The 26,624-nt window shown below is 45.6% G+C and overlaps 1 protein-coding gene across 1 annotated transcript in view; it reads left to right on the forward strand.

Annotated features, from left to right (window-relative positions):
* The window catches only part of snd1 (staphylococcal nuclease and tudor domain containing 1), a 120,774-nt gene that overhangs the window by 14,360 nt on the left and 79,790 nt on the right, over positions 1 to 26,624 (forward strand). The window contains exons 10-15 of the mRNA XM_028954212.1: positions 30 to 134; positions 6,837 to 6,938; positions 12,658 to 12,755; positions 13,577 to 13,687; positions 14,854 to 14,926; positions 16,138 to 16,279. Of these exons, the coding sequence (XP_028810045.1) occupies positions 30 to 134; positions 6,837 to 6,938; positions 12,658 to 12,755; positions 13,577 to 13,687; positions 14,854 to 14,926; positions 16,138 to 16,279 (631 nt within the window). The remainder of the gene's footprint in view (positions 1 to 29; positions 135 to 6,836; positions 6,939 to 12,657; positions 12,756 to 13,576; positions 13,688 to 14,853; positions 14,927 to 16,137; positions 16,280 to 26,624) is intronic.

The following is a 26,624-nucleotide window of genomic DNA, read 5'->3' on the forward strand; positions in this document are numbered from 1 at the left end:
TCTCTGTGTGTGTGTGTGTCTGTTTCCAGGTAATGCAGGTCGTCAACGCCGACAGCATCATCGTGAAGCTGAACTCGGGAGAGTACAAGCCCATCCACCTGTCCAGCATCCGGCCTCCCAGGATTGAGGGCGAGGTACGAGACCACGCTGGCCCTCCTTTGTGGTGCCGTGCCGCTAAGATTGTTACTGAATCCATGGGGTCTGCGCTGCGGTTAAAGCACTGATGTGTAGGATTATTGTAGCCCCGCCCTGCCTTCCTAAAAAGGGCGTTCCTTCGTCTTCGTCACTTAGACTTTCAGTCACGTCACAGAAGGCTTCCTGTTCCAACACCAGGGGGCGCTGCTGGGTCAGAGACCTCCACACCTGGGACTTTCGGGTCTGCATCGTCCTCTGTTCCTGCACAATCAGCCTCAATCTCACATACACAGCAACATATTATAATCACACACACACACACACCCTCCTCGCCCCAGATCAGCACAGCTGGGGAGAAAAACGCAGGAAAATACCTCCTTCGCCACTGCTGGTCTGTATAAACAGAAACACAGACGTCGCCTTTAGCACGGTTGAGGAATAGAAGGCGAGAGCAGCTAGAAATGCGTCCCCCAGCACCTCATAGGCGACCTTTCACCCCTGCACCACTGATTACTCGGCGATGGAGAAATGTGGCCTTCACGTGGGATCTAAATGTATTTATTTTTAATCCTCGTGAATGCAGCCGAGAAAACCCAACGCGAATCTTCATGACTGGCCGTATCTATGGCGACAGTGATGTTGACGAGCCTTGAATTCAGAATTCATCTAGATCCTGGCAGCTCAAACGTTTGACTTAATCAGATCAAGCAGACGATTATGGAACAGTGAAGATTATTATCCTCTTGTTCTGAGGGGGGAAAGAAAGACCTTCTGATGTGTCCAAATTACAGACAGATCACAACTTTCCCCACTTCCAGGGTTAATATGGGGTCAACGATGTGGGCTTTCATCTCAAAGGGCTTCTGTTTACGCTCTTTCTGATTTTAAATAGCAAAGGAAAACAGTCAAATAACCATTTTAACGGTAAGTTTAAGATTATTATTAAATACCAGAATTATGATGGGTCGTTACATTTGCGTAGTGCTTTGAGCTTCATCACTGGAACCAGAGATAAGCTCAACATTTTATTAACGCATCAAACAAAACAGCAACAAGAGAAATGTGGAATAAATGAAAAATTGGTGCTGATGGCGTCCGAGCAGTTGGGCCAAGTCCACTGTGTTTTCATGAGCGAGGAACAACGATTGCTTTACCGCCTCCTGTGCGCTTACGTATGTGCAGATTTCTGCCCGTAGCTGATCACCATAATCATAATCGGCCAGCCCTAGTTTTCCTCCTCATTGATTTAATCCTTCCTCCAAATAGCACTTCTTAACTATTGGACCGTGACGAAGCATTTTTCCCCCCTCACTTTAACCCCTTTAAAAGCAACGTAACTATCCGGAATACTGTCATGTCATTGAGCCGTGGGTCTTTTTTTTTTTTTTTGCCCTTTTTGCCCCTCAAGTTAATAGTGCTGCCCCGCAATAGAGGGTAGATGCACTAAAGGCTGGAGAACAGTGAAGATGGAAGCAGCACGCTCACGTCCCGTTAAAGACAATGGGCTTGAGGAGGCCTTTGATGTCGAAAATAGAGCGGACGTGTCCAATAAAAGACGGGCAGATCCACGGGGGAATAATTGGACGAAGCGAGGAACGTTTTGCACAGTGGTCACTCGCAATTTTCATCTACAGAAAGCTGGATGAGGCTTTTGAGCGTGGGACCGTATGAAAGGAACGGTGGCATCAGATGTTGACGCTGACGCGCATATCTGAGGTCCTGCGGTGGTTGCAGCAGATGCCGTGACTGAGTGCGTTTCGTGCTCGGCTGCACCGTCGTATGGCGGCGGCGGCAGGTTCTGTTTGGGTGCCGCACGCTTGCTCAGGCACGTACCCGTCCTGATTCTGTCTTTAATGTTACTCTTGCTATAGATCCTGCAGAATCGAGATTTAAGCTGGAGATACTGCTCTTTGGAGCAAAATATGCCACAACACTTAAAGTGAAATTGCAAATGTTTACTATTTAATTCAACAAATATGAACTAGCACGAAGCGTTCATGCATTAGGGTGGGACGAAAAAAACATGACTTGATATTGATTTGCTGCATCCTCTACCAATATATTGAAATGTAGTTAAATGGTTTAAGGATTTGTTATTTTGGGGGTAGCCATTGGTTGTATTTCAATAAGCGTGCCATTTGTAAAGCTTTCCAGCTCTGCAGACCCTCTCTGTGTTTGTGTCTAATCAGCATCATCAGTCCTCGTGCATTGTGTACCCTGGCTGTGCAAGCTGCACGTCCCGCGGCTACGTTTGATGGCGTATAGCGCTTAACGTGCCGCGGCGGCGTCCCCTGCCAAATCCCACCCTTTTAGCCATAAATATTTTTCAGGTTAATGGATGTGCAAGAATAATAAGCATTTTGTGTACCATTTAAAACGTCTTCGAGCAACAGAACACGCGCTCAGATGCGCGCACACACACACACACACACACTCGCACCACCAGAATGCTAATCTCTGCAGTTATGTAACTACACTACACTGCCTGGAGGAGGAATTATTCTGCTGGTCCTGTATACACTAATACACACACAGACACACACACACACACACATACATGTGCACTAACCTGGCAAGGTTTAATGCAAATATTGTTACTCCAAAGGCCTTCGAAAGGCTGTGTGTGTAAACTCCAGGTCTGAAGTGTTGTCCCTACATTATGGGTGAAATTTATGCCGGAGCCCCGCCCCCTTCTGCTTTCTTTTCACCATGTGGTTGGCCAGTGCAGCAATGATGCTGCTGATATCACAAGGGGGTCAGGACTTCCCTCCACTGGGGAGTGGGGACAGGGTGTCAGCGAGACAAAACGTGACGTTCGCGTGCGCTGTCCCTCCGCCTGTGGGACCATGTACTTTTATTTATTCCTTTATTTTCAGATGGCCGCTCTAGTCATCATTTTTTATGCTCTACATTGGGGCAGAGTGAGCAGGGTGGAGGGTTATGGGAGATACTTTGGCTGCTTCTGAGTCAACTTTCCTCCCACTGTAATGTGTGTGCGTGTGTGTCAACTAGATCAACTATTACTGTTTCGCAACAAGAGGTTCCAGCTCTCATATTTATATAATGAGCTCCCCATTACTGGCTCGCAGGCTCATTTTTATGGTTTGTGTCTATGCTAGCCCCATAGAGACCTCTGCCCAGGGCCCTTGAACGACTCCGTGACTCATCTTTGCACGTGGACACTTTCCGATAAGAGACCGTGGCGCCGGCTGCTGATTGGAGGAAAGTTTTGCGGGCCGTTGGAGATTTTTGAGGGCAGTGGTTGAATCGGGGTGTCTGACTGACTGACTAATTCCCGCAAAGTACTTAGAAAGCAGAGGCAGGGGTCATGAGGTGCAGTTTATTTCAGGCTCAGGTTATTAATTAATTAATACCCTGAAAGATTAATAAACCATCGAAGTTCCACAATTTAAAAGGATTAATGTCATCACGGATCATTTTACTTATTTTTAACCCCCCTGCTCTCTGGTGAAAATTCTTCGCCCTGCCGCGCGATTTGATGTCCAGTCACTGTTGTGGCTCCGCCCACTCGCCCCCCTCACACTGTAGTAACTGGAGCTCAGCCGGAAGTGACGTGCTGAGAAGGAGGCAAGAGAAAACCCTCTCATGCAGATGCCGAGATTTCCGGTAATTAAACATCAACTTCCTATACTATAACTCGACTAAAGTAGATCACACAAGTGCAGGCTAATTAATACAGCTTCCATGTCCGTCACAAACCGCAGAAAAGCCACAACAGACTACCGTGGTGACACTGGTGATTCATTTTAAAGCTTTGACAACACCTTCCCTTATTTGGGGGGTTCAAATGCAAAGCAGATTCAAATGCAAAGCAGATCCGCATCATAAAACCGTTATTTTGTTTGCAAGACCAGAATAATTAAAATGTAAATGAGAAGCAACGGGGTTTTCTGTGGAAGCTCTTGATTGGTTTTCCTTTGGAGGCGTGGCCCCCAGGAGCCTCTAATTGGTGCTCTGGCTTTGCCCCGTCACCGGGCCCCAAGTTCATCCCTCTCGGCGTCGCCGTTCATCACCCACCCGTAATGAGGGAGGCTGGCCGCTGGCTCTGGCAACTGAGATCTTGCACGCCTTCCTTTTATTACACTCCTTTATTTAAAAAAAGAAATCGCTTCGTGTAATTGTCTGGCGTGGCCCCTCTGTTTCGTAACTGCTTGTCTGTCGCCGTCTTGCACCCGCCTCTGTAGGGGTGGTTTGTGGGTCATTTTTGTTGTCATTGGTAGCAGTGGAAGCGCGCTCACTTTTGCACACTGTGGCGCGGCGCGTTATCTTGCAGGTCAAGCGGCGGCCGCTAAATGGCAAACTGGCACCTTCTGCGCCACCCACAGTAGTCCGGCCCCAGTTCGAGCGTTTTTCCTCCTCCCACGTCGTTCCGAGTTGAAAGCCGCGCTCAAACGCTGCAGAATCCTTCCTTCTAGAAGGCACTTCTCTCTGCTCTCGTCCCGAGGATATTTATAGGCAGGAAATGGGCTGCCCTGTCTTCTCTCCGTCCTCCCGTCCTGGTGTACTGGTGTAAGAACAGGTTTAGTCCTGCACTGGATGCACAGGGTTGCCAAGACCTGGTCTTTCCAGAGTAGTGTTAACACCATTTCTTCCCCTTATTGAGAATATTTCTTTTTTTTATATAATATTCCATCAGTAGCGTAGCCTGTATAAAAGTAATAACTTTACTTTATGGTAATTGTTTTGTATAAAGCCAAAGCAACTTAATACATTTTTCTAACACAGATTTTGACAGTATCTGGACTGGATGGAAAACCAGAGAAATGCTCAACATTCGATTAGCATATAAATCAAAATAACATGGCTGAACAAAAAGGAAATATGGAAAAATGTAAGAACACACAAGTGCGTCCTTCACGTCCTTCCCATTTTGAAGGCAGTGAAATGTTCGTAACGTCCCGAACCTTTACAATATTCTGCACAATTTTATACTGTGTGTGACCGTGGTGAACAATCACCTCAGCTGCAGAGTCATTTTCTTCAACTCGGCCGGTCCGTCACGTTAAGCCCTCTGGGTGAGACACGCCCAACGTGGCTCAGGAAAAGGAAGACTCTGATTGGCAGTTCCTGCGGGAATTGGGTAAATATGCCAGAATCAATTCAGAATTGAATTGCGATCACTAATTTGGTTCGACCAGCTCTGCATGAACACTTATTAGACCTTTTATAGTCAAGTTACCACCGGTTTTGTTGTTGATAACAACCCAGCAGTGTGATGTAGTATTTAATTGTGCACAAGAGAGAACCAGGAGATTGGGAACAATAAAATATCTATTATGGTTTTATACAGGGTCTTCAGAGGGCTTGGATTATCCATATTATTAGTAAATTGTGAGTAAACATGAATATTTCACACACACACACTATCTTAAGGGTGGGGAAATGAATACCTTTTTAATATAATGCCATGTTTTGTGGCATAATTGGGTTTTACAGGAGATGAAGGACTGTTTAAAAAAACATTTTTTTTTTGGTGATTTAAAAAAAAAAAAAAAAAAAAAAAACGTGGTAACCTCAGCCATCTTTTATGGTGTGGCCTGCTGGGGAGGGAGCGTCTCTGCTGGGGACAGGAAGAGACTGAACAGGCTGATCCGGAGGGCCAGCTCTGTTCTAGGATACCCTGTGGACTCAGTGTGGAGGTGGCGAGTGACAGGAGAATGGTGGCTAAGCTGTCATCCCTGCTGGACAACATCTCCCACCCCATGCAGGAGACCCTGACAGCACTGAGCAGCTCCTTCAGTGGCAGGCTGTGGCACCCAGCTCTACAACAGCTGTCCATACAAAGACTGACACACATACAGCACACCATTTCCATTTTCATATGTGCAGTTATGCGTATATATAACAGTACAGGCCAAAAGTTAGACACACCTTCTCATTCAACGTGTTGTCTTTATCTTCATGACCATTTACGTTGGTAGATTCTCACTGAAGGCATCAAAACTATGAATGAACACATGTGGAGTTCTGTACTTAACAAAAAAAGGTGAAATAAGTGAAAACATGTTTTATATTCTAGTTTCTTGGCATTCTCTTGTGTGTCTGTGTGTGTAATATATATGTGTATATATATGTGTGTGTGTGTGTGTGTGTGTGTGTGTGTGTGTGTGTGTGGATGTCTATACTGATATTTTTTTAAAAACTCTCATCCACTGTTTATCTGTCAGCAACAGTTGTGGAGTTTTCCGTCAGCTCTGGCCGCGGGTTCTGTGGATTGATGGGTCCGGGGTTGCAGATGATGCGTCGTGGTGGTTTGGGCCGGGGGGGTAGAGGAACGAACTCTGTCGGGCGCTCTTGACATTTTTGAGAAGTGCAAATGCCTCCTGCTTTGATGCTTGGTATGTGAGTAGCGTGTCGCCGTTCTGTCAATCACAGACAAGCGTTGTGATCCTGGCTCAGCCGTGGGAAAAACCCCTCGGCCTACCTGTCCTCACCAGGCATGGCCTCCAAGCGGGACACGCAACATTAATCTTTACTTCCTTTATTTATGCTCCTTTATTTCCTAATGAGGATTAAAGGAAGCCGGAAGCTCCTGTTTGCAGAGGATTCAGCCGAGAATCAGTGTTTTGTGTGAAGGCGCGGTCGGTGGAGGGGAGTTGTTTTTGTTGTTTGCTGTTGTGTTTTATTCATAAAGTGACACTCCGCTTCTCCATCTCTTTCCCTCTCTCTCCCTCTCACAGGAAAAGAACAAGGATAAGGACAAGCGCTTCCGTCCGCTCTACGACATCCCGTACATGTTTGAGGCCAGGGAATTCTTGAGGAAGAAGCTCATTGGGAAGAAGGTACGCTGCCGGAACGATCAAACACTGGCTGCTGATTGGAAAATCAGGATGATGATGATAACGTGTGTGTGTGTTTTTTTTTTTTTTTTTTTATTGATTTCATTTTTTTTTGTAATAATAACCTAATAACTGACCCCATAATACAGTGCAGGTCCAGACAAACCAGACGGTCAAGTAGCAGCAATATGTTAATATGTGTAGTATATAGAGTATGTAATATAATAATAATAATAGTAATAAAAATGTGATAGTAATTATTATAAAATAATTTAGAGTGAAATAAATAAGTAGTGCTTTTGCATTACTGCTCCATGTTTGTGTGCGGCCCAGTAAATTAGGTTGAAGGACTGACCAGAATGAAGCGTTATTACACCTGGCTGCACTGAGCCACGCCCGCTCGATGGCGCTTGGACTCGAGTGGCTGCCTGGTGTGTAGAAACCGTGTTTGCCTTCGCGATTTAGCTCGCCGTCTGTCTGGACACGCGGCCGTAACATCTTGTGCTCTCGGTTAACGGCGGCGTAAAACAATGAGGCATTCCGTGGGAACTGCGTGTTCATCATGTTTAGGCTCATTAAAAGGTAATGGGGAATCTCAGAAGAGGCTTTATGGCCAGTTTTATCGCCTGGTAAAAGGCACGCGTGTAAGTATTTATGCCGAATGTACCGGCCACACACCGCCACGCGCGTGTGTTTTGCAGGTCGCTACCGTACGCCGCTGTAAATGTGCCGTTCTGTGTGTGCTTTTCCACAGTGGATCCTGTGCAGAGTTTTTATTTGTACACCACCTTTCATACAGTAAATGTAGCTCAAAGGCAAAAGCAAGTGACAGTAATGACAAGACCGACACTGTCCCAGGATTCCTGTAGGGTCCAAAATTTAAGAGGACGGGCAGACTATACGGTAGTATCTGAAAGGGACAAAGGTTTTCTGTGAAGAACCTGAGAAACGGTTCACTCCTGTCCAGAGTCAAGGTCCATGCTGTCTAAATGAAGGAAGTTTAGACACTTCCCAGAAGAACTGGCTCGGAATGTGACAAATCATCAAAATTGGATCAGAGCATTTTTAAGGAATTTTTTTTAGTAGTTCTCCAGGAGAATTTCAGAATTTCATATTCCTATTTATTTACTTCACTAATTTTTTGGAACCTTTCGGCAAGTTTATTTATTTGAAATTATGCACGTTTTCTAGAGCAAAATTGCAACAGTCTGTCTGTGTACACCTGTGCCAAAGCAGACGTTGCTCCATGTTCTCAGAAGGCGTCAGGACATTCGGCTCCGCCGCTTATTTTTGGCTCTGCCATTTTGTCACTGTCTCTTCCTCTGGCGTTTAATTAGTCACCGACTCTCCTCGTCCATTTTGAAGGTTTTTATGACGTGCGTGTTTAGAGCAACCGTGCCATATCAAATCATCTATTAGCTAAAGACCAATCAGCAACCTTCTTTTTAAAAAAGCATTGATATAAGCTGCATTCGTGTAAAATATTATTTTAAGGGTGAAGATACATCAGGTTACCATTAATCATAATAGAGTTGCAATACTTTTGGACAAAGTGAATAAGAATCAGAAGATTGCCTATAAAGAGGCGGCGTAGCTCCCCTGGTGCTCCAGGTGGGACCGGGTAGCATGGAGAGCAGCAGCTACAGCCACCTCTGTAGACAAATTGGGGTACATCAAAGGTGGGGAGGACGGCGACCATGATATGACTGCAGCTGTCCCTCAAAGAAACTCATCAGCACTGGATGAAGGCGCTACTGGCAGATAGTCATTCAGGCAGGTTCTGGATGGTTTAATTTTTTTGGTTAGTTTTAAATGACCTTGAAGGGTCCGCTTCTGACTTGTAGGTACCAGATTCCACCGCAGGTACCATCAGAGGTCTAGTGGAGCCCATGCCTCAATGGGTCAGGGCTTTATTGGCTGGTAAAAGCCTCAGAATTGCAGCTCTAAATCACATCTGAGCAGCGATAGATGGCCCTGGCGGAGTTTTTAGAATGAAAGGAGCCCGATAAGGACCCGCGCCGCGGCGACATGGGCGGTGCCTTCGCCGCCTTAATGCATGGCGATGGTGCCTGCAGTCCGTTTGTAGTCGCGCGCGCTGATCTCTCAACACCCTCATTTATTCCCCCTTTGTTGTTGCTAGGACACCGCCGCCGACTATGAATAAACGCGCTGCGGCCTTTGACTGAAGGGTGAGCAGCTAAAGCAGCGCTTCCTGTGGCCTAGCAACCAGCAGGACAAAATTAAACCGGAGTTTTTTTATGATTGGAGGGTAAATTATAATATTTTATAAAGAGGCTATAGGTTGAAGGGGTGATATTGTGTATTTTATTGGTTGTTATTACATCATAAGTGTCTCGTTTTTTTGTCCTCGCGTTGCTAACTGTAGCTGCATTGCTGGCGTGTCACTCTGCACCGTCGCGATGAAGTCCGCAGGGTGGGTCCCGTCGCCACCGGCTTCCGTCGCCTTGGAAATAGGGTTCACGTTTCAGCCGACCTGGTGCACGTATTTAAAGAACCTTCCTGGGGTCAGAGGTCACGCATCTTGTTGTTTTCCCCCGTTATTAGTCGCGTGGTGACGTCTTCTTTTGATCAGACCGCTGTCGGGACGAGTGGATCTGAGAAGTTTACCCTCAGTGGGTAATTAAGGTAAACCCCACCCCCCACCCCCCATTCAAACCGCCACTCGCCGGTGACATAATCCCGGGCGAGATCCGGCGAACTTTATAAGTAGCGCTTCTGCGTGCTCGGGTCCTCAGCCTCAGCAGAAAAGTCAAATGAAAATGTAGCATTAATCCACTTATCAGGAGAGCGCACGTTTGGATAATCCGTCTTCTCAAAGTGCCTGCTGGTGTGTGTGTGTGTGCGTGCAATCGGCACGCGGCCTCACCGCCTTCTGTGTTTATGTGAGTGTGTGTGTGTGTGTGTGTGTCTGGGCTTTTTGCCATTTGCGTTGCTTCTCAGGTTCACGTTCCTGGTGGGGCGCAGCGGCTGCTGTTGTACTTGAGGAAATTACAGACAGCTGTTACAGTGCGGCGAGCACCGGGGGCTTCTTCCGAACATCTTCCCATTGTTTGGTGTTGAAGGGACTTACATCTCTCTCTGTCTCTCTCTCTCTCTCTTTCTCTCTCTGTCTCTTTCTTTCTTTCTTTCTTTCTCTATTTCTTTATTCTCTGGTCTCATGTCGTAAGTTATATAGTTGATTCTTTTTCTGTTGTCTTTTTTTCTATCTTCTCTTTTTCTCTCTCTTTTTCTCTCTCTCTCTCTTTCTCTCTCTCTTTCTCTCTTTTTCTTTCTCTTTCTCTCTCTCTTTTTCTCTCTCTCTTTGTGTGTGTGTGTGTGTGTTGTTTTTTTTTTTTTTTTTAAGTTTATACTCACACACTCACACAGCAGCGCGGCTCACTTTTTAATCCATAAAATATGTATTACCGAACCTCCCCAGCACACCTAGGCCGACGGCACACCGCGCTTTGTAAGCCTGCTGTAAAACGCGGCTTTGGTCATCCATGCGTCTCACTTCACGTCCGTCTCCGCCGTCCCGTCTCTCACTCGCCCTCCGCCTATAAATACGTCCGACTTGCTGCCGAAAGCCTTTTCCTTTTGGGCCGGTGGCTTTTAAAACACAAACAACAGTCGTGAGTAACGTCCCTGGAAGGGCTTCCCCTTAAACGACGTCTTTATCGGGGTACTGCACCCCCTGATCGACTCCAGAGCCCCACCATCATCAAACATGGCTTAGTGAAAGCTATTTAATCTTTCCCGCGATCTGCCCCCGACTCCTCTCCCATCACGCCAGCCTGATGAAGCAGAGCTATATATTTATTATATTTATTTTTCTTAAAAAGACCGTACCGTCGCGGTGAGGAAATGAGCATCTCTACAGGATGCTGAGGCCTGATTCATTCCCATTATGTCTATCTGGCTCGCGGCAAGGTTAGCAAACGCCTCCCGTAAACGACGAGATCCGGCTTTGGGGCCGAGGTTGACCTGTGGAGACCTTTAGTGTTTGGTACCATTCGCCATGCCAACTCCGCCCAGGTTGAGATGGGTCATGTGACTTGTGACTCCACAAACCTGTCTTTGTTGTTATTGCATGGGTCACATAAAAGCAGGCAACTTAATAAGCTATTATAGGGTCATTTTTTTATTTTTTTCTGAATACATTATTTTCCATTTTAATTCTTCCGAATTCCATGTTGACCATTCAGGACTCTAGATGAACATTTTGCACTGGTGCACTGGTGGAGCTTTTTTGACTGCATCACATTTAATAACACAGTTTTACAGGGTCACTTTGTCTCCTGTGCATAAATCCAATATTGACTTGTAAAAGGTGAACAAAGTTCTTAATTTGAAGCACAATTCCACCTTTTTTACTGAAAACACGTTTGCTGAAAGTGCTTCACTGAGCTGAAACTAAAACAAGATAAATGAGATAATAAGAAAATCTAAATTTAAAAGTGTTTTAAGGGATTGAACTGTATTATCTTGGCCTGATGATCTGTTGCATGTTTGTACAGTCCTGTTGGCCGGTCACCACCGCCACAATAATGTCGGGTTCGAACTGGCCGTGTCGCTAGATGATTTATCTATTTGTAGTTGCGCCATTTAGAAATTAGTTCACAATCTGGAGTGAAAAGAACACATGCGATATGACGAATCACATTTAACATGTGTTTGGGGTTTTAATTTTTGCTTTTGAAAACCATTTACATGTAAAATGTGCATTTCATGCAAAGAACTATTTCACTATCACACATTCTTCCACTTGTAAATTAAGTGCTTCACGTTTGAACAACTTATCAAATGGTGGGCCAGTGGTGGCCGAGCGGCCCCGTAATCGAATCCCAATCTGCTACGAATCACGAGATTTAAAAAAAATAAATAAAAAATCACATTTCGAATCAGCTGATTTCTTTGCATGACCAAGATTTTGCTGGACCATACGGAGTTTGCTGAGTTTGCGCTTGACCGATCGGGCACGTGGTCCAGATTCGGCACCGACAGCCTCTTCATAGCTGACCGCACGTTTACAGTCAACGTGAAACACGCATAGAAACGGCATTTATACACAATTATACACAACGGGGAGTCCATTTTATTTCACGATTTCGTCATAAGGCCCTACTATAAATACGTCAAACCCGATCGGGTGACACATCCACACACTGTATTCTAGGAAATTCTACAGATTTTTCTTTTTTTTTTTTTTTTTTTTTTTTTAAGCGAGTGTGTTTTGTAGTTTTGTTTTACCCACAATGCAGCATTTTTAATTTTTGATTACAGTTTGAACCACTGTGATTTTTTTCTGGTTGTGGTTGTCTGGGCACACAGTGGCTTCCGTGTTTGGATTGGGATCCTCTGGGGAAATCTACGATCTGCTGTGACGTGATTTACACTGACTGAGGGTCACCTTGGAAAGTGGCCCGCAGACACACACACACACACACACACGCACGCACACACACAGACGCAGGAGGGTTATTAACCCCCCCCATAGAGATCAAACGGTTAAAAAAAGTGACCCGTTTTACCACATTACTGTGCTGGAATTTACTGCGGTTGCTGCATTTGATCACTGTTGTGATGCGTGCGGCCGCCGGCGCCGTAATTCTGCCGTGTTTAACGTGAAGACGTAAAACTTGACACGCTGCCTCAGTCTTCTCCTGCCTGAGAAGTCTGCATTTGTGAGAGACCAAGTTCTCTCTTCTTTCTCTGTTTACAGGTGAACGTTACAGTGGATTACATCAGACCGGCCACAACGGGAGGCGAGACCGGAAACTTCCCAGAACGCACCTGCGCTACCGTGACCATAGGCGGGATGTGAGTACCGACCGCCAACAATCACGCATACATGCATACAGTTCTGGACCTCTAACAGTCCATCCATCAAGCACGCGGTGAAGACCACGTGGCTCCGTTTAACCCAGGTTCAGACTTTTATCAGTCCTGACAAATGACTTTCAGAGGTAGGGGCATAACAAAGACAGCAATTCTACAATTTGTTGCTATGAAGAGAAGCGAGAACACGCCTCGATTTTGTCAAAGAAATAAAGTTCCTAATTTTCGGTGAAAAGTGTGTAAATAAGCTTATTAAATATTCCCCTTGCACTTCACGTTGTGTATTTATCTTTCTTGTGAGCTGCAATAACCTCGGGTTGATTTTACTTCATGCTTGTGTGAATTTTGGCTGCATTTTTACATCATGGTAGGAGCTGCGTCCTCAGGTCAAACTGATGTAAAATTCACTCGTATTGTCACATGGATGCTTTTAAATCTCTGTAATCGGATGTCTAGTTAGTCCACGGCGCGACGCATGAGGTCCCCGCGCTCCTCGGGTTGAGCTAATTACCCGTCCCGACCTGGCAGCATGGTGCATCATGGGTAACAGGTGGTACACAGGCCTGCAGGCTGCGCGGAACTGGCGGCGGCCCCAGTCTTTGGGCGCTCCCTGCGCAACGCAATCTGCGGAGCCGCGGCGGCGGAATTTACACCCCGTCACCGTGGGCCTTTTCCCCTCGCCAGTCTTTGGCGTATTTAGCGTATTTTTATCGCGAAACATCGTTAAAAGCAAAGCAGACCGACTGTAAGTTTATGTTAATTGTAAAAAACTTGTGCTCTGCGTGTTGATCTTGGTCCTGCAGAAACATCGCCGAGGCCCTGGTCAGTAAAGGCCTCGCCACGGTGATCCGGTATCGCCAGGACGACGACCAGCGCTCCTCCCACTATGACGAGCTCCTGGCAGCAGAGGCCAGGTAAGACCACGGAGATCCGCCCACAGCGCGTTACCTCGGCATTACTCCTGCTAGCAGTTATGTAAATCAGACATCACGCGATTTGCATATTAATAGCCCACCGGGGTAAATAATGGCCGTGGCGCCGTCTGGGATTTGGAGGAAGGTCTTGTGCGTCCTCCGTAGTGCCTGCGCGGGCCCAGAATATTCTGTTCCATCGAGGTTATCTTGATGGAAATGTTCATGCGGCAGATTTATCAATATGTCCACAAATATGATAATGCAGGTTTGCAGAGAAAAGATTTCTTATTTCTGTTTTATCTTTTTTAAAAATGTTTTTTTTTTTTTTGTATAAATTGTGCGCTTTTCACATCCGTCTCCCTCCTCCGTGCTCTCTTGCCCTCGTCCTCTTCCCCCGTTTAAGATTCCCCTGCAGACCCTCTGCAGATGGGCTGTGTGTGTGTGTGTGTGTGTGTGTGTGTGTGTTTTATTTTCGGTCGAGATTGCCGGTCGTTACCCTGTACCCCCTGAGCAATGTCATGCTGCTAGCACCTTTATACACACACACACGCACACGCGCACACACGCACACACGCACACGCGCACACGCGCACACACGCACACGCGCACACGCACACACGCGCACACGCACACACACGCACACACACACACACGCACACACACACACACACACGCACACACACACGCCGAGTGAGATTAGATGAGAGACTGGGGGTGGCGGCTATAGGCCGATACTGCGCTCCGGGGAGAGGTGCAGCCATGCCCGCTACCTCCGCCGCCCCCGCAGCCCAATTTGCACCTCAGCGAAGGCTGCTGGGCGTGGCCTTCCTCTGCCCCCCGCCCCTGCTGAGAACTTCACGTGCTCTATTTAAAGAGAGCGTAGTCGTCCTGTGAGGTCAGTTTTTTTTTTTGCTCGTATCTAATGACTATATTAGTATGATAACAAAATGATATATTTGGCACACACTCCTCCACTGACTTTTTACTAGTAATTACTACTTGCTCAAGTTTAGAAATGAGGTCCGTGTCATGTTTAATTAAAGCACGCATGGGCTGGAGATTGTGGGGGAGTCTATTTATTTTTGGGTGGCGGCCTGCTGCATTTTCCCTGTGTACCCTGTACTCCGCCACGTGGGGCTGTAACGCTGCAGTGTGATTGATTGCAGGGCCATCAAGAACGGTAAAGGGCTGCACAGCAAGAAGGAAATCCCCATTCACCGGGTGGCTGACATTTCTGGGGTAAGAGAGTGTGTGTTTGTGTGTTTTATATGTTAGGAGGCACTTCATGTCCTCACAAGGATTATCTCAGGTTCTCTTATGTCTCTCGCTGCTCTCGAAATGAATCTCGATTGGACTGCCAAATAAATGAAGATTAAATTTGATCCAAGCCTATAAACTTGCTTTAGGCCTTAATAAGCAGAGACCCTCGCCACTCTCACGGCTCTCGCTTACACTTCTCCTCCCTCGCCCTCGGTCTCCATCCATCTTAAATCTACTGTTTACAGGACGGCCTGTCCACTGTCTAATGGACTGGCATTGGCTTTAGGATGTGTGTGTGTTTCTTTTGTCTGTTGCCCTGAAAGCATTTCAAATTGAGGCTAAAAATGACCAGCACTCCCGCTTCAAACGCTCACCCCTCGACATCTCCATAAGGCACCGTATTACTCCGTAATGTGCTTGTGAGTGGAATAGGTAATATTTCAGGAGTGGCGCCAGTTGTCTGGGTGCTCGCTGCTGCTGTGTGTGTGTCTGGCTCTTAGTCTAGTCCAGAGATAGCTAATGTAATGATCATTAGCATAACCCCCACCCCCCCCCCAGAAAAGCCATGGTTGTTGGCCTGACCGTGCCTCTTGCCTGCGACGCCTTCACTTGTAAAATTGCAGATGGACAGGTGAGCTACAAAAAGTCCCCCATGTCCCGAACCGTCAGATTGCTAGTTTTAGGACTCTTTCCCACCTTAGTTCATTTGCTGGGGTCCAATTCAGTTGATGAGTTTGTAACATTGTATCATTTTCCTCTTCCCACTGCTGATTGGTCTGATGTATCGCCACGGAAACACCAAAAGTAAATACAGGAAGCAGATCTGCTGTTGACTACATTGAAACTTACCCATAATTCACCGTTGTCAAATCATGTGATAGCATTTGGCCCTGTTTTGGTTCAGTCCTTACTGGGCGGAGTTCATGAAAGCATTTCGCTGCATATCATACCGTATATGACTATGTATGTGACAAATAAAATTTTAATTTGAATGAATTGATTTGAATCGAGACCGCCTCTTTTTTGTGCGGTTTATTTGGTGCGCGCCCGAGTACAATTACACACCAGACGAAACGAACCGTACCAAGAAGTTGAGTTTGATTCAAGCGCACTAAACGCACGCTTAGGTGCGCATTAAACCAGCCCCGGACTCTGCTTTATTGATGCGGTTCTTCTCGCCCTTCTTTCAGGAGACCCAGAAGGCCAAACAGTTCCTGCCGTTCCTGCAGAGGGCGGGCCGCTCCGAGGCCGTGGTGGAGCACGTCTTCAGCGGCTCCCGACTGAAGCTCTACATGCCCAAGGAGACCTGCCTCATCACCTTCCTCCTCGCTGGTCAGTACCACCCCCCCCATCACTTCCTCCTTTAACCCCTCGTTCACCGTTCATTTACTTTTAGAAGTTAACCAGACACAGGACTGGACATGCAAGACATGCATGTTACAAAGTGTACAAAGGGCTGGAGAAGTAAATTTTTCCATTTTATAGGGGAAAAAAAAAAAGTCTTAGAAGCATGTTTTTCTTGAACTTGTGCTCATAATTAACATGTTGCCCTTATTGTGGATTGAATATTAATACAACCTTTTTGGACTTTTGGATAATCAATTTGTAAACCCAATTTGTAAGCCCCCTCAGCAAAACAAAGATTCATTGTAGATGACTTCTACAATGAGCAGAGGGACGTTCAGACATGACATGAGGTGGCAGGACGATTATTTTATGACTGACCTGAGTCACCGTCTGCTGTCGTCAGCGCTGGCACTGTATGCGCAAAATGAGACGTCAGAACCCTGTTATTATCATGAATACTGTTATTACTACAGTACAGAGGAATTTATGATGTTACTGTAATATAAGGTGTGTGTGAATGTCTGTGGGAGGATTGTCTGTTGAGGCTTGTTGAGTAGAGAAGGCGAGAGAAAGTGTTTGTGTGTAAATGGTGACTGCATGTCTGTGAATAATATGTGTGTGTGTGTGTGTGTGTGTGTGTGTGTGTGTGTGTTGCGGAGGCGTCGTTATCCCTCTCCATCATGACATCATTACTTCTCAACCCGCGCAAACGCTGCAAAACCCTCCATCCGTCCCAGTCAAGCCGCGCGTATTTATTACAGCATCAGCACTGCTTAATTGTGCGTGCCTGTTATTGTGGATATTTTAATTAATTTGCTAATTTGTTCCTTAATGTCTTCCCCCATCTCTCAACTGGTTAAGACTAATGTTTTTATTTAATTAATTTCTTTATTTATGTTTTCTAATTTATTTTTTCCCCTCCCTTCTGTTCTTACCCTGGATCTTACTTTATTAATTTTTTTCTTGGTAGTGTCACACACACACACACACACACACACACACACACACACACCCACACATTGGGGCAGTGGTGGCCTAGCGGTTAAGGAAGTGGCCCCGTAATCAGAAGGTTGCCGGTTCGAATCCCGATCCGCCGAGGTGCCACTGAGCAAAGTACCGTCCCCTCACACTGCCCCCCGGGCGCCTGTCATGGTGCCCACTGCTCACTCAGGGTGATGGTTAAATGCAGAGGACACATTTCACTGTGTGCTGTGCTGCTGTATCACAAGTCTCAATCACTACACTTCACACACACATACACACACACACACACACATACCCCCAAAAAAAGCAAATAATTTTATTCAATCCTTTCTATTACCAGATCCCAATAACTTCATTATGACTCACATCTGGCACGTACATGATAAAGTTCTTTTTCGATCCGAAATCATTTTTCAGGGGAAATTGCACGCTGGATGTTCATTTTTTATTTTCTAACGTACCATTTTTCCTCCTCCGTCCCCCTCAGTTCTTTTTTAATATCGGTGCGTTAGAGTTGTATTAGGACGATATTAACGCTGATTGATACAAATGATCGGCGCCTGTGTTTAATCAGCCTCGTTCGGGCTGGAATTGGCTCGCGCTGCCACGCTCACGAACTCAGTTTTAGCGGCAGGTCTTCACCGCGACACACCCTGGGATTACAGCGGCCGCTCCGAACCTGGTCCGTGACCAGGGAGCACTTTCCTCATGAATTGGACAAATACTGGTGGAGGTCGGTAATAACCACCAGCAGGGGTTTTGGTCTGGGATCTAAAACTGGTTCAAAGAACAAAGATGAAGACCAGCAGCGAATATAATCAAAAAGTGGAGCAGCGACGGTTCCAGCAGGGAAAACGCTATTTTGGGGTTCTGATGCATCACGCTGCTACAGTCGGATTTTCTTTCTTTCTTTGTGTGTTTACGCTTTTACAGACCAGGGAACACTGAGGCTCAGTTTCCCGTTCAGGGATCGTGCTCAGTCCCAGACTGAAAACGTTCCCGAAATTCTACTTCCACGTTGTAGTCAATCTTCCTGGGCGGTTTGCTGGCTGCAGTGGTTTTATTATAAACCGATTCTTAGACACGGGCTGCATTTGTGGCAGAAATATTCCCCAGATCCAAGCTATCCAAGTGTCCTTTTTCTCAGAAGATTTTTAAGCAGTAATGTTATCTGAATCTTACCAAGTAGTGACATGGAGTGTCTGATTCTGTCTGCATTTTATAAATAAATTCTGGAACACAGAAAGAAGCAGCCGCTGTAGTTGCATTTTATCCTGTAGTTGCATTGTCACCTTTTGGACTACCTTTAAATTGAGGAAAGTGAAGTGATGTGATTGTCATTGTGAGAAACTGCAGCGCAGCACAGAAACGTGCCCTCTGTATTTAACCATCACCCTTGGTGAAAGAAAGTGAAGTGATTGTCACTTGTGATACACAGCAGCACAGCATACGGTGCACACAGTGAAACGTGTCCTCTGCATTTAACCATCGCCCTGAGTGAGCAGTGGGCACCATGACAGGCGCCCGGGGAGCAGCGTGTGGGGACGGTGCTTTGCTCAGTGGCACCTCAGTGGCACCTTGGCGGATCTGAATTCGAACCATCAACCTTCTAATTAGACATGGAACAGAACGTAATGGTCCTGACAACTTTTGGCAGCCATCGTGGAGAGTCAACCTGGAAAGGTGACTGGGATCCGCATCATTTGTTGAGGTGGTGGGACGTTGTCCTGGTCCATAGTGGCGAGACTACTAGGGTCGGAGCGGGTCTCTGTACTGGTGTCTGTCTGGCCGGTCTCATGTTTTCTTGTCACTTCTTCCACCGTTCCCCTGTCACTGTTTGCCCTCCGGTCCCTTGTCAGTTCCACGAGAAATGACAGTTTTTGCTGATAAGGAGACACAAATTTCACCTTTTAAACAGCGTGGAGGTCAAAGGGTCTAAAAGCGGAGAGACGCAGCAGGGCGTCCATCGTTATTCAACTACGGAGTACGAGTGTGTGAGTACACGTACACGAGTCAATTGTCTGGATGTATTTTGGCTTTTGCTTATGGCTGATGGCTGCTGTGTGTGTGTGTGTGTGTGTGTGTGTGTTTGGGAGAGGGTCAGCATAGAGGCAGACTTCCAATTAGTGCAATTCAGAGGCCTGCAATGGTGGAAAGGGCCTGATAATGCCGAGGCCTTGAGCTCCCGCGGAGGGTAAAAAAAGAGTGAGACAAACAGAGGCAGACGGAGATCTGTGCTTTTAGTCACTCAGGCTTTCATTACAGTGCACCGAACTCCTATTAGTGTTGCCATGGCGGTGGCTTCCACGGATGGAGGAAGGCAAAGGTTGCCGCAGTCATAAACAAGTCCTGCTTTTGTGTTGCTCGCATCCACACTCCACATGAATGGAGAGGTGCGGGGCGCTGAGATGTTAGTCATCCACAATGGCCCCGCGCTTGTTAATTTTGTCCTTGGATGAAAGTCTCTCAAAAACCCGACCACACAGGGTAGGACAAGGAGGTGAAAAATGACAACAGATGCACAATATCGTGGAGTAGGAGTATAACGGCATGCTGAGATTAGAGCGATATCAATTTCTCTTTTTGCTTAAAACTGTCACCACAAGGATCCTAATTGTGATTATCAGTAGTACAGACGGCTGTTAAGATGTAGAACTGGCATAAAATTCAGTAAATCCCCCATCAGAACACTGGAATACTGATAACCTGCATGTTGGTGTTGGTAGTGGGCGTGGTCACGTTGACTGGAATTAAAGCGCCTGATAATCTGCATGTTGGTGTTGGTAGTGGGCGTGGTCACGTTGACTGGAATTAAAGCGCCTGATAACCTGCATGTTGGTGTTGGTAGTGGGCGTGGTCACGTTGACTGGAATTAAAGCGCCTGATAACCTGCATGTTGGTGTTGGTAGTGGGCGTGGTCACGTTGACTGGAATTAAAGCGCCTGATAACCTGCATGTTGGTAGTGGGCGTGGTCACGTTGACTGGAATTAAAGCGCCTGATAACCTGCATGTTGGTGTTGGTAGTGGGCGTGGTCACGTTCACTAGAAATTAAAGCGCCTGATAACCTGCATGTTGGTGTTGGTAGTGGGCGTGGTCACGTTGACTGGAATTAAAGCGCCTGATAACCTGCTTGTTGGTGTTGGTAGTGGGCGTGGTCACGTTGACTGGAATTAAAGCGCCTGATACCCTGCATGTTGGTGTTGGTAGTGGGCGTGGTCACATTCACTGGAATTAAAGCGTCTGATAACCTGCATGTTGGTGTTGGTAGTGGGTGTGGTCATGTTGACTGGAATTAAAGCGCCTGATAACCTGCATGTTGGTGTTGGTAGTGGGCGTGGTCACGTTCACTATAATTAAAGTGCCTGATAACCTGCATGTTGGTGTCGGTAGTGGGCGTGGTCACGTTGACTGGAATTAAAGCGCCTGATAACCTGCATGTTGGTGTTGGTAGTGGGCGTGGTCACGTTCACTAGAAATTAAAGCGCCTGATAATCTGCATGTTGGTGTTGGTAGTGGGCGTGGTCACGTTGACTGGAATTAAAGCGCCTGATAACCTGCATGTTGGTGTTGGTAGTGGCCGTGGTCACATTCACTAGAAATTAAAGCGCCTGATAACCTGCATGTTGGTGTTGGTAGTGGGCGTGGTCATGTTGACTGGAATTAAAGCGCCTGATAACCTGCATGTTGGTGTCGGTAGTGGGCGTGGTCACGTTGACTGGAATTAAAGTGCCTGATAACCTGCATGTTGGTGTTGGTAGTGGGCGTGGTCACGTTGACTGGAATTAAAGCGCCTGATAATCTGCATGTTGGGGTTGGTAGTGGGCGTGGTCACGTTCGCTGGGATTAAAGCGCCTGATAACCTGCATGTTGGAGGTGGGCGTGGGTGTTTGTGTACAGCGGGTATTATAAGTGTAGAGAATGGAGGGAAACTGAGGAGATTATTGACATGAGGGGGGTTGTATGACAGCTGTCAATCATGCATAGTGGCTCCTCCCTTTTCTAAACCTTTCACTAAATTTGTTTTGAAAGGAGCTATCCATGGTTCTGATTTTCTTTGCAATGTGGGTCTATTGTATCTTTCATACAGGGTTCTTTGCAGAAGGCTTCATCGTCATAATCTTTACACTTACACGTTGTAGGTGTTTGTGTGGAATTTAATTTTTTTTATTCTTTTGTTTGTGATTGCATGGTTTAATCATTAAGCCATTGTAATTAACTGTTCAGTTGTTTTTAATATTTAAATAAAGAAGAGTTCTATGACTTGTGTTGAGAATTGATTAAGCCTTCCAGTTCCTCATAATCAAAATGGCCATTTCTTGTATATATATTTTTTAATCTGAATTTAGTGTGTGTGTGAGAGTCATATTTTAAAGTTTCAATTACCCTGCCCTGTTTAATGATTTGTGGTAAATTAGTAAACCAGTCGTGAGGATTTACAGGAAGTAGATATAAGAAGTCAGTGCTTGCAGGTTATCTGTATGTACAGGGAGTGCAGAATTATTAGGCAAGTTGTATTTTTGAGGAATAATTTTATTATTGAACAACAACCATGTTCTCAATGAACCCAAAAAACTCATTCATATCAAAGCTGAATGTTTTTGGAAGTAGTTTTTAGATTGTTTTTATTTTTAGCTATTTTAGGGGGATATCTGTGTGTGCAGGTGACTATTACTGTGCATAATTATTAGGCAACTTAACAAAAAACAAATATATACCCATTTCAATAATTTATTTTTACCAGTGAAACCAATATAACATCTCCACATTCACAAATATACATTTCTGACATTCAAAAACAAAACAAAAACAAATCAGCGACCAATATAGCCACCTTTCTTTGCAAGGACACTCAAAAGCCTGCCATCCATGGATTCTGTCAGTGTTTTGATCTGTTCACCATCAACATTGCGTGCAGCAGCAACCACAGCCTCCCAGACACTGTTCAGAGAGGTGTACTGTTTTCTCTCCTTGTAAATCTCACATTAAATGATGGACCACAGGTTCTCAATGGGGTTCAGATCAGGTGAACAAGGAGGCCATGTCATTAGTTTTTCTTCTTTTATACCCTTTCTTGCCAGCCACGCTGTGGAGTACTTGGACGTGTGTGATGGAGCATTGTCCTGCATGAAAATCATGTTTTTCTTGAAGGATGCAGACTTCTTCCTGTACCAGAAACTGGCAGTAGGACTGGGAGTTGAGCTTGACTCCATCCTCAACCCGAAAAGGCCCCACAAGCTCATCTTTGATGATACCAGCCCAAACCAGTACTCCACCTCCACCTTGCTGGCATCTGAGTCGGACTGGAGCTCTCTGCCCTTTACCAATCCAGCCACGGACCCATCCATCTGGCCCATCAAGACTCACTCTCATTTCATCAGTCCATAAAACCTTAGAAAAATCAGTCTTGAGCTATTTCTTGGCCCAGTCTTGACGTTTCAGCTTGTGTGTCTTGTTCAGTGGTGGTCGTCTTTCAGCCTTTTTTACCTTGGCCATGTCTCTGAGTATTGCACACCTTGTGCTTTTGGGCACTCCAGTGATGCTGCAGCTCTGAAATATGGCCAAACTGGTGGCAAGTGGCATCTTGGCAGCTGCACGCTTGACTTTTCTCAGTTCATGGGCAGTTATTTTGCGCCTTGGTTTTTCCACACGCTTCTTGCGACCCTGTTGACTATTTTGAATGAAAAGCTTGATTGTTCGATGATCACGCTTCAGAAGCTTTGCAATTTTAAGAGTGCTGCATCCCTCTGCAAGATATCTCACTATTTTTGACTTTTCTGAGCCTGTCAAGTCCTTCTTTTGACCCATTTTGCCAAAGGAAAGGAAGTTGCCTAATTATTATGCACACCTGATATAGGGTGTTGATGTCATTAGACCACACCCCTTCTCATTACAGAGATGCACATCACCTAATATGCTTAATTGGTAGTAGGCTTTCGAGCCTATACAGGTTGGAGTAAGACAACATGCATGAAGAGGATGATGTGGACAAAATACTCATTTGCCTAATAATTCTGCACTCCCTGTATGTTGAGTTCTGGACTCCTTCTCTTAACGTGGCTCAAGCGGTGTTGCCAGATCTGTGGTTTTGTTTTAGTCCCAAAACGCATGCAAACCTGGCAAAAACAGATTTGATTTTAACCTCCTTAACTATGGGACGTACGTAAGCGCCAAACCTCTTCTCAATAAACAGATATCAAGTTGAAACTCACCCTGTCTGGCAACACTGATTGCAAGGCCCCACATTTACATTTACTGTATTTACCAGGCGCCCTTATCCAGAGCGACTTAGTCAGTAGTTACAGGGACAGTCCCCCCCTGGAGACACTCAAGGTTAAGTGTCCTGTTCAGGGCCACGATGGTAGTAAGTGGGGTTCGAACCTGGGTCTTCTAGCCTTCTGGTTCATAGGCGAGTGTCTCACCCACTAGGATACTATCAGCCCGTCTCCTCCATTCCTTCTGCTCATAATACTGCTGGTTCACTGCACAAACATAAACTCTATTATACATTCTGGACTATAGGGCGTACCTGTATAGATGCACCTACACATTTTTAATTGCACATACATAAGCCGCAGGTGTCCCTGTTGAAGCATGAAAAATTAACGGAGCCAGATGTTAGAGGACATTGTGATCATAGCCCCCTAGTGCCGTTTCCCCGTAAAGGCAGTTCACAACGGCGCATCAACGCTCTGGATTATCTAGTTAGCCTATAAAAATCCATGAATTAGCCACGTCGTTGTAAAAGCCACAGTTCTCAAAATGTGAGAAAGTAGCAGCTTATAGTCCGTAATTTACGGTAATCGTTTCACGACTCGCTACCAACCCTAATATGCAAAAACATTATCAGCACTTTTATTGAACAGTTCTGATTTGCCAGCATCATCCTGCAGGGCGGTGAAAACAAGAATCCGGTGAACTTTATTGGTCTGAAGAACCCGTATCCAATCGCTTTTTTTGGTAATATACACCCTCCCCTTTTCTCTGTGGTTTGAAGCGACCGAGCAGACTTCCTTCATTCTGACGGGCAGCCGTGCTTGTGAGGAGCGTTTGATACGGCGCATCTCTGGCCGACTGCGCGAGGGAACGCTGCCTCGCTCTGGCCTCCGGTAAACTCTCATCATCCCTTTAGACCAGTAAAATAATAAAACCGAAAACCTTTTTAACTCCCTCCTGAGCTGTGGAGGTCTCGTATCGTCTCTCTAACTAACACGTCACAAGCAAGACAGACTTACTATGAAAAAGTCCGTATCGTTCGTTAATCTTTATCCCAAATTAAGTATCGACATTTATATTGTTTCATCACCACCAAAAATATAGATCTTTATTTTTTAATACCCATCATAAATATAGCGTATTAAGCTTTACCGTTTTGAATTTAAATTCGGGGACCGTGTGTTTGTTTGCTTGGCGAGGGAGATGCGTAGGCATTTAAATCATTTTAGGATGAGCGCTGTTTGATGGATAGGGTGTCTCATGCCATTAGTGCAGATAAATAAATGACGTTTGTCACAGCAGGGTGAGGGTGGCACGATAATGACTCAGTGCTGTGTGTGTGTGTGTGTGTGTGTGTGTGTTTACACTCCGTCTCGTGCCTTTGCATGTGCCTGTGTGTGTCTGTCCGTCCTCTGCTGCTGCACGGCAGCTGATGTTGGTTCTGGCCTTTCTTGGAGTGTGTGTGTCTCTGTCCCTGGAGGACATGCTCTCCTGCCCGAACCCTGAACATCTGTAGTGGATCCATACACCTACAACACGCTTTTATTACAGTGGAGCAGCTGCATTTCTTCAGTCTTTCCTCTAATTGGTTCAAGGATTTCTGGTCTGAATTCAGAATCTTACCAAATGGAGGTGGAGGGAAATTGTCTCTTTTACAGGATCTGAGGACAGTCTTGTCAGTCTGAGCTGTAAATTCCTTCCGTGTGTGTGTGTGTGTGTGTGGGGTTGTGCAGAAAAGCAGCCTGAGTTCTGGGTTCTTATGTAATCCTAAAAAAATCCCTTCGTCTGAGACTGACTGGAGGTTATTTCGGGCCCTCTGGGGTCCGCGCTGGACTAATACCAGGGACCTGAGCGAGCGACTGCACTCCTGCAAGAAGCTAAGAGCTCCGGCGCCACAGACATGGCCTGCAGACGCACGATTTCGGGTTTTATAGTGCAGGGCTCTTTGGGAAGTCTGGATACGGTACATCGTCCAGTCTGCTCGTGTGGTGTGTATGAGTTATAATTCCCGGAATTGCGCCATGATCTGGAGAAAAGTCACATAAGAAAAAATGTGGTGTTATTATTTTAATCATAAGCTCAGGACCTGGAATGAAATAACTTTTTGTTACAATACAATTTGGAATTGGTGTGTTTATGTAATTAAAGCTGCCAGGGTAATGATATGAACTTGTTCATGGTCTTCGGTTATGGTTTACCCTGCAATATACTTGATGAATGCTGTATTTACCTAAATCAGAGCCATTAAAAAACTTTTAAGTGTTCGGGATTTATTGAGACGACATGATGTGTTTAAACACGGATTAATTAAGTTGGATTTAGATTACAAATGTTATTTTGCCATTTTTGCCTCATGGGGATATGCAGACTTTACACTACTAATACAAACATCTTCAGTATTCATGACGTGTGTGTGTGTGTGTTTAAATAAGTCATGTGTTTACTGAGGACTTGTATTGAACCAAAGAAGCATTCACGCCTCAGTTTGCCCACCCGTCTTGATCTCCATAAAATGCCCTTTTAATTTTATTTATCTCAGACTTTAATTCTCAGGCACTGTACACACTCGAGGTCGCCTAAAGTGGTGAACAGAGTGTGTGTGTGTGTGTGTATATATATGTGGGGGTCTGAATACTAGGACCATTTTTCGTTGTTAATAAATCTGCAAAAATATCAACAATTCTGTGTTTTTCTGTCAATATTGGGTGCTGTGTGTACATTAATGGTGAAAAATCTGAGTTTAAGAGGGTCTGAATACTTTCTGTACTGTGTGTGTGTGTGCGCGTGATTGCTGTAAGTGCACTTGAAACGCTTCTGAATGGCAGCACTTTAAAACAGTCATGGTGAGCTGCAATGAAGGATTCTAATTATTAGGAAATTTCTTGCGCGTGTGAAAAGTGATATCGTGGCTCTGATGCATCCCTGTTAAATATGATTCCCCCTTATTACGTTGATCGTGGTCACATGACTCTGCGATCAGCCGTTTAAATGTTTCATTAAAAATCATTATCAGGTGAAGCGTGAAGTATTGGCCCTTTGGAGACTGCAGGTCACCAAGGCTGATATGTCACTGTAAAACATTTAATTAAATCACCCTCGTTTACCGTCTGCTCCTAGATGTGATGGTCTGA

Source organism: Denticeps clupeoides, chromosome 15, assembly GCF_900700375.1.
Source record: "Denticeps clupeoides chromosome 15, fDenClu1.1, whole genome shotgun sequence".
NCBI lineage: Eukaryota > Metazoa > Chordata > Actinopteri > Clupeiformes > Denticipitidae > Denticeps > Denticeps clupeoides.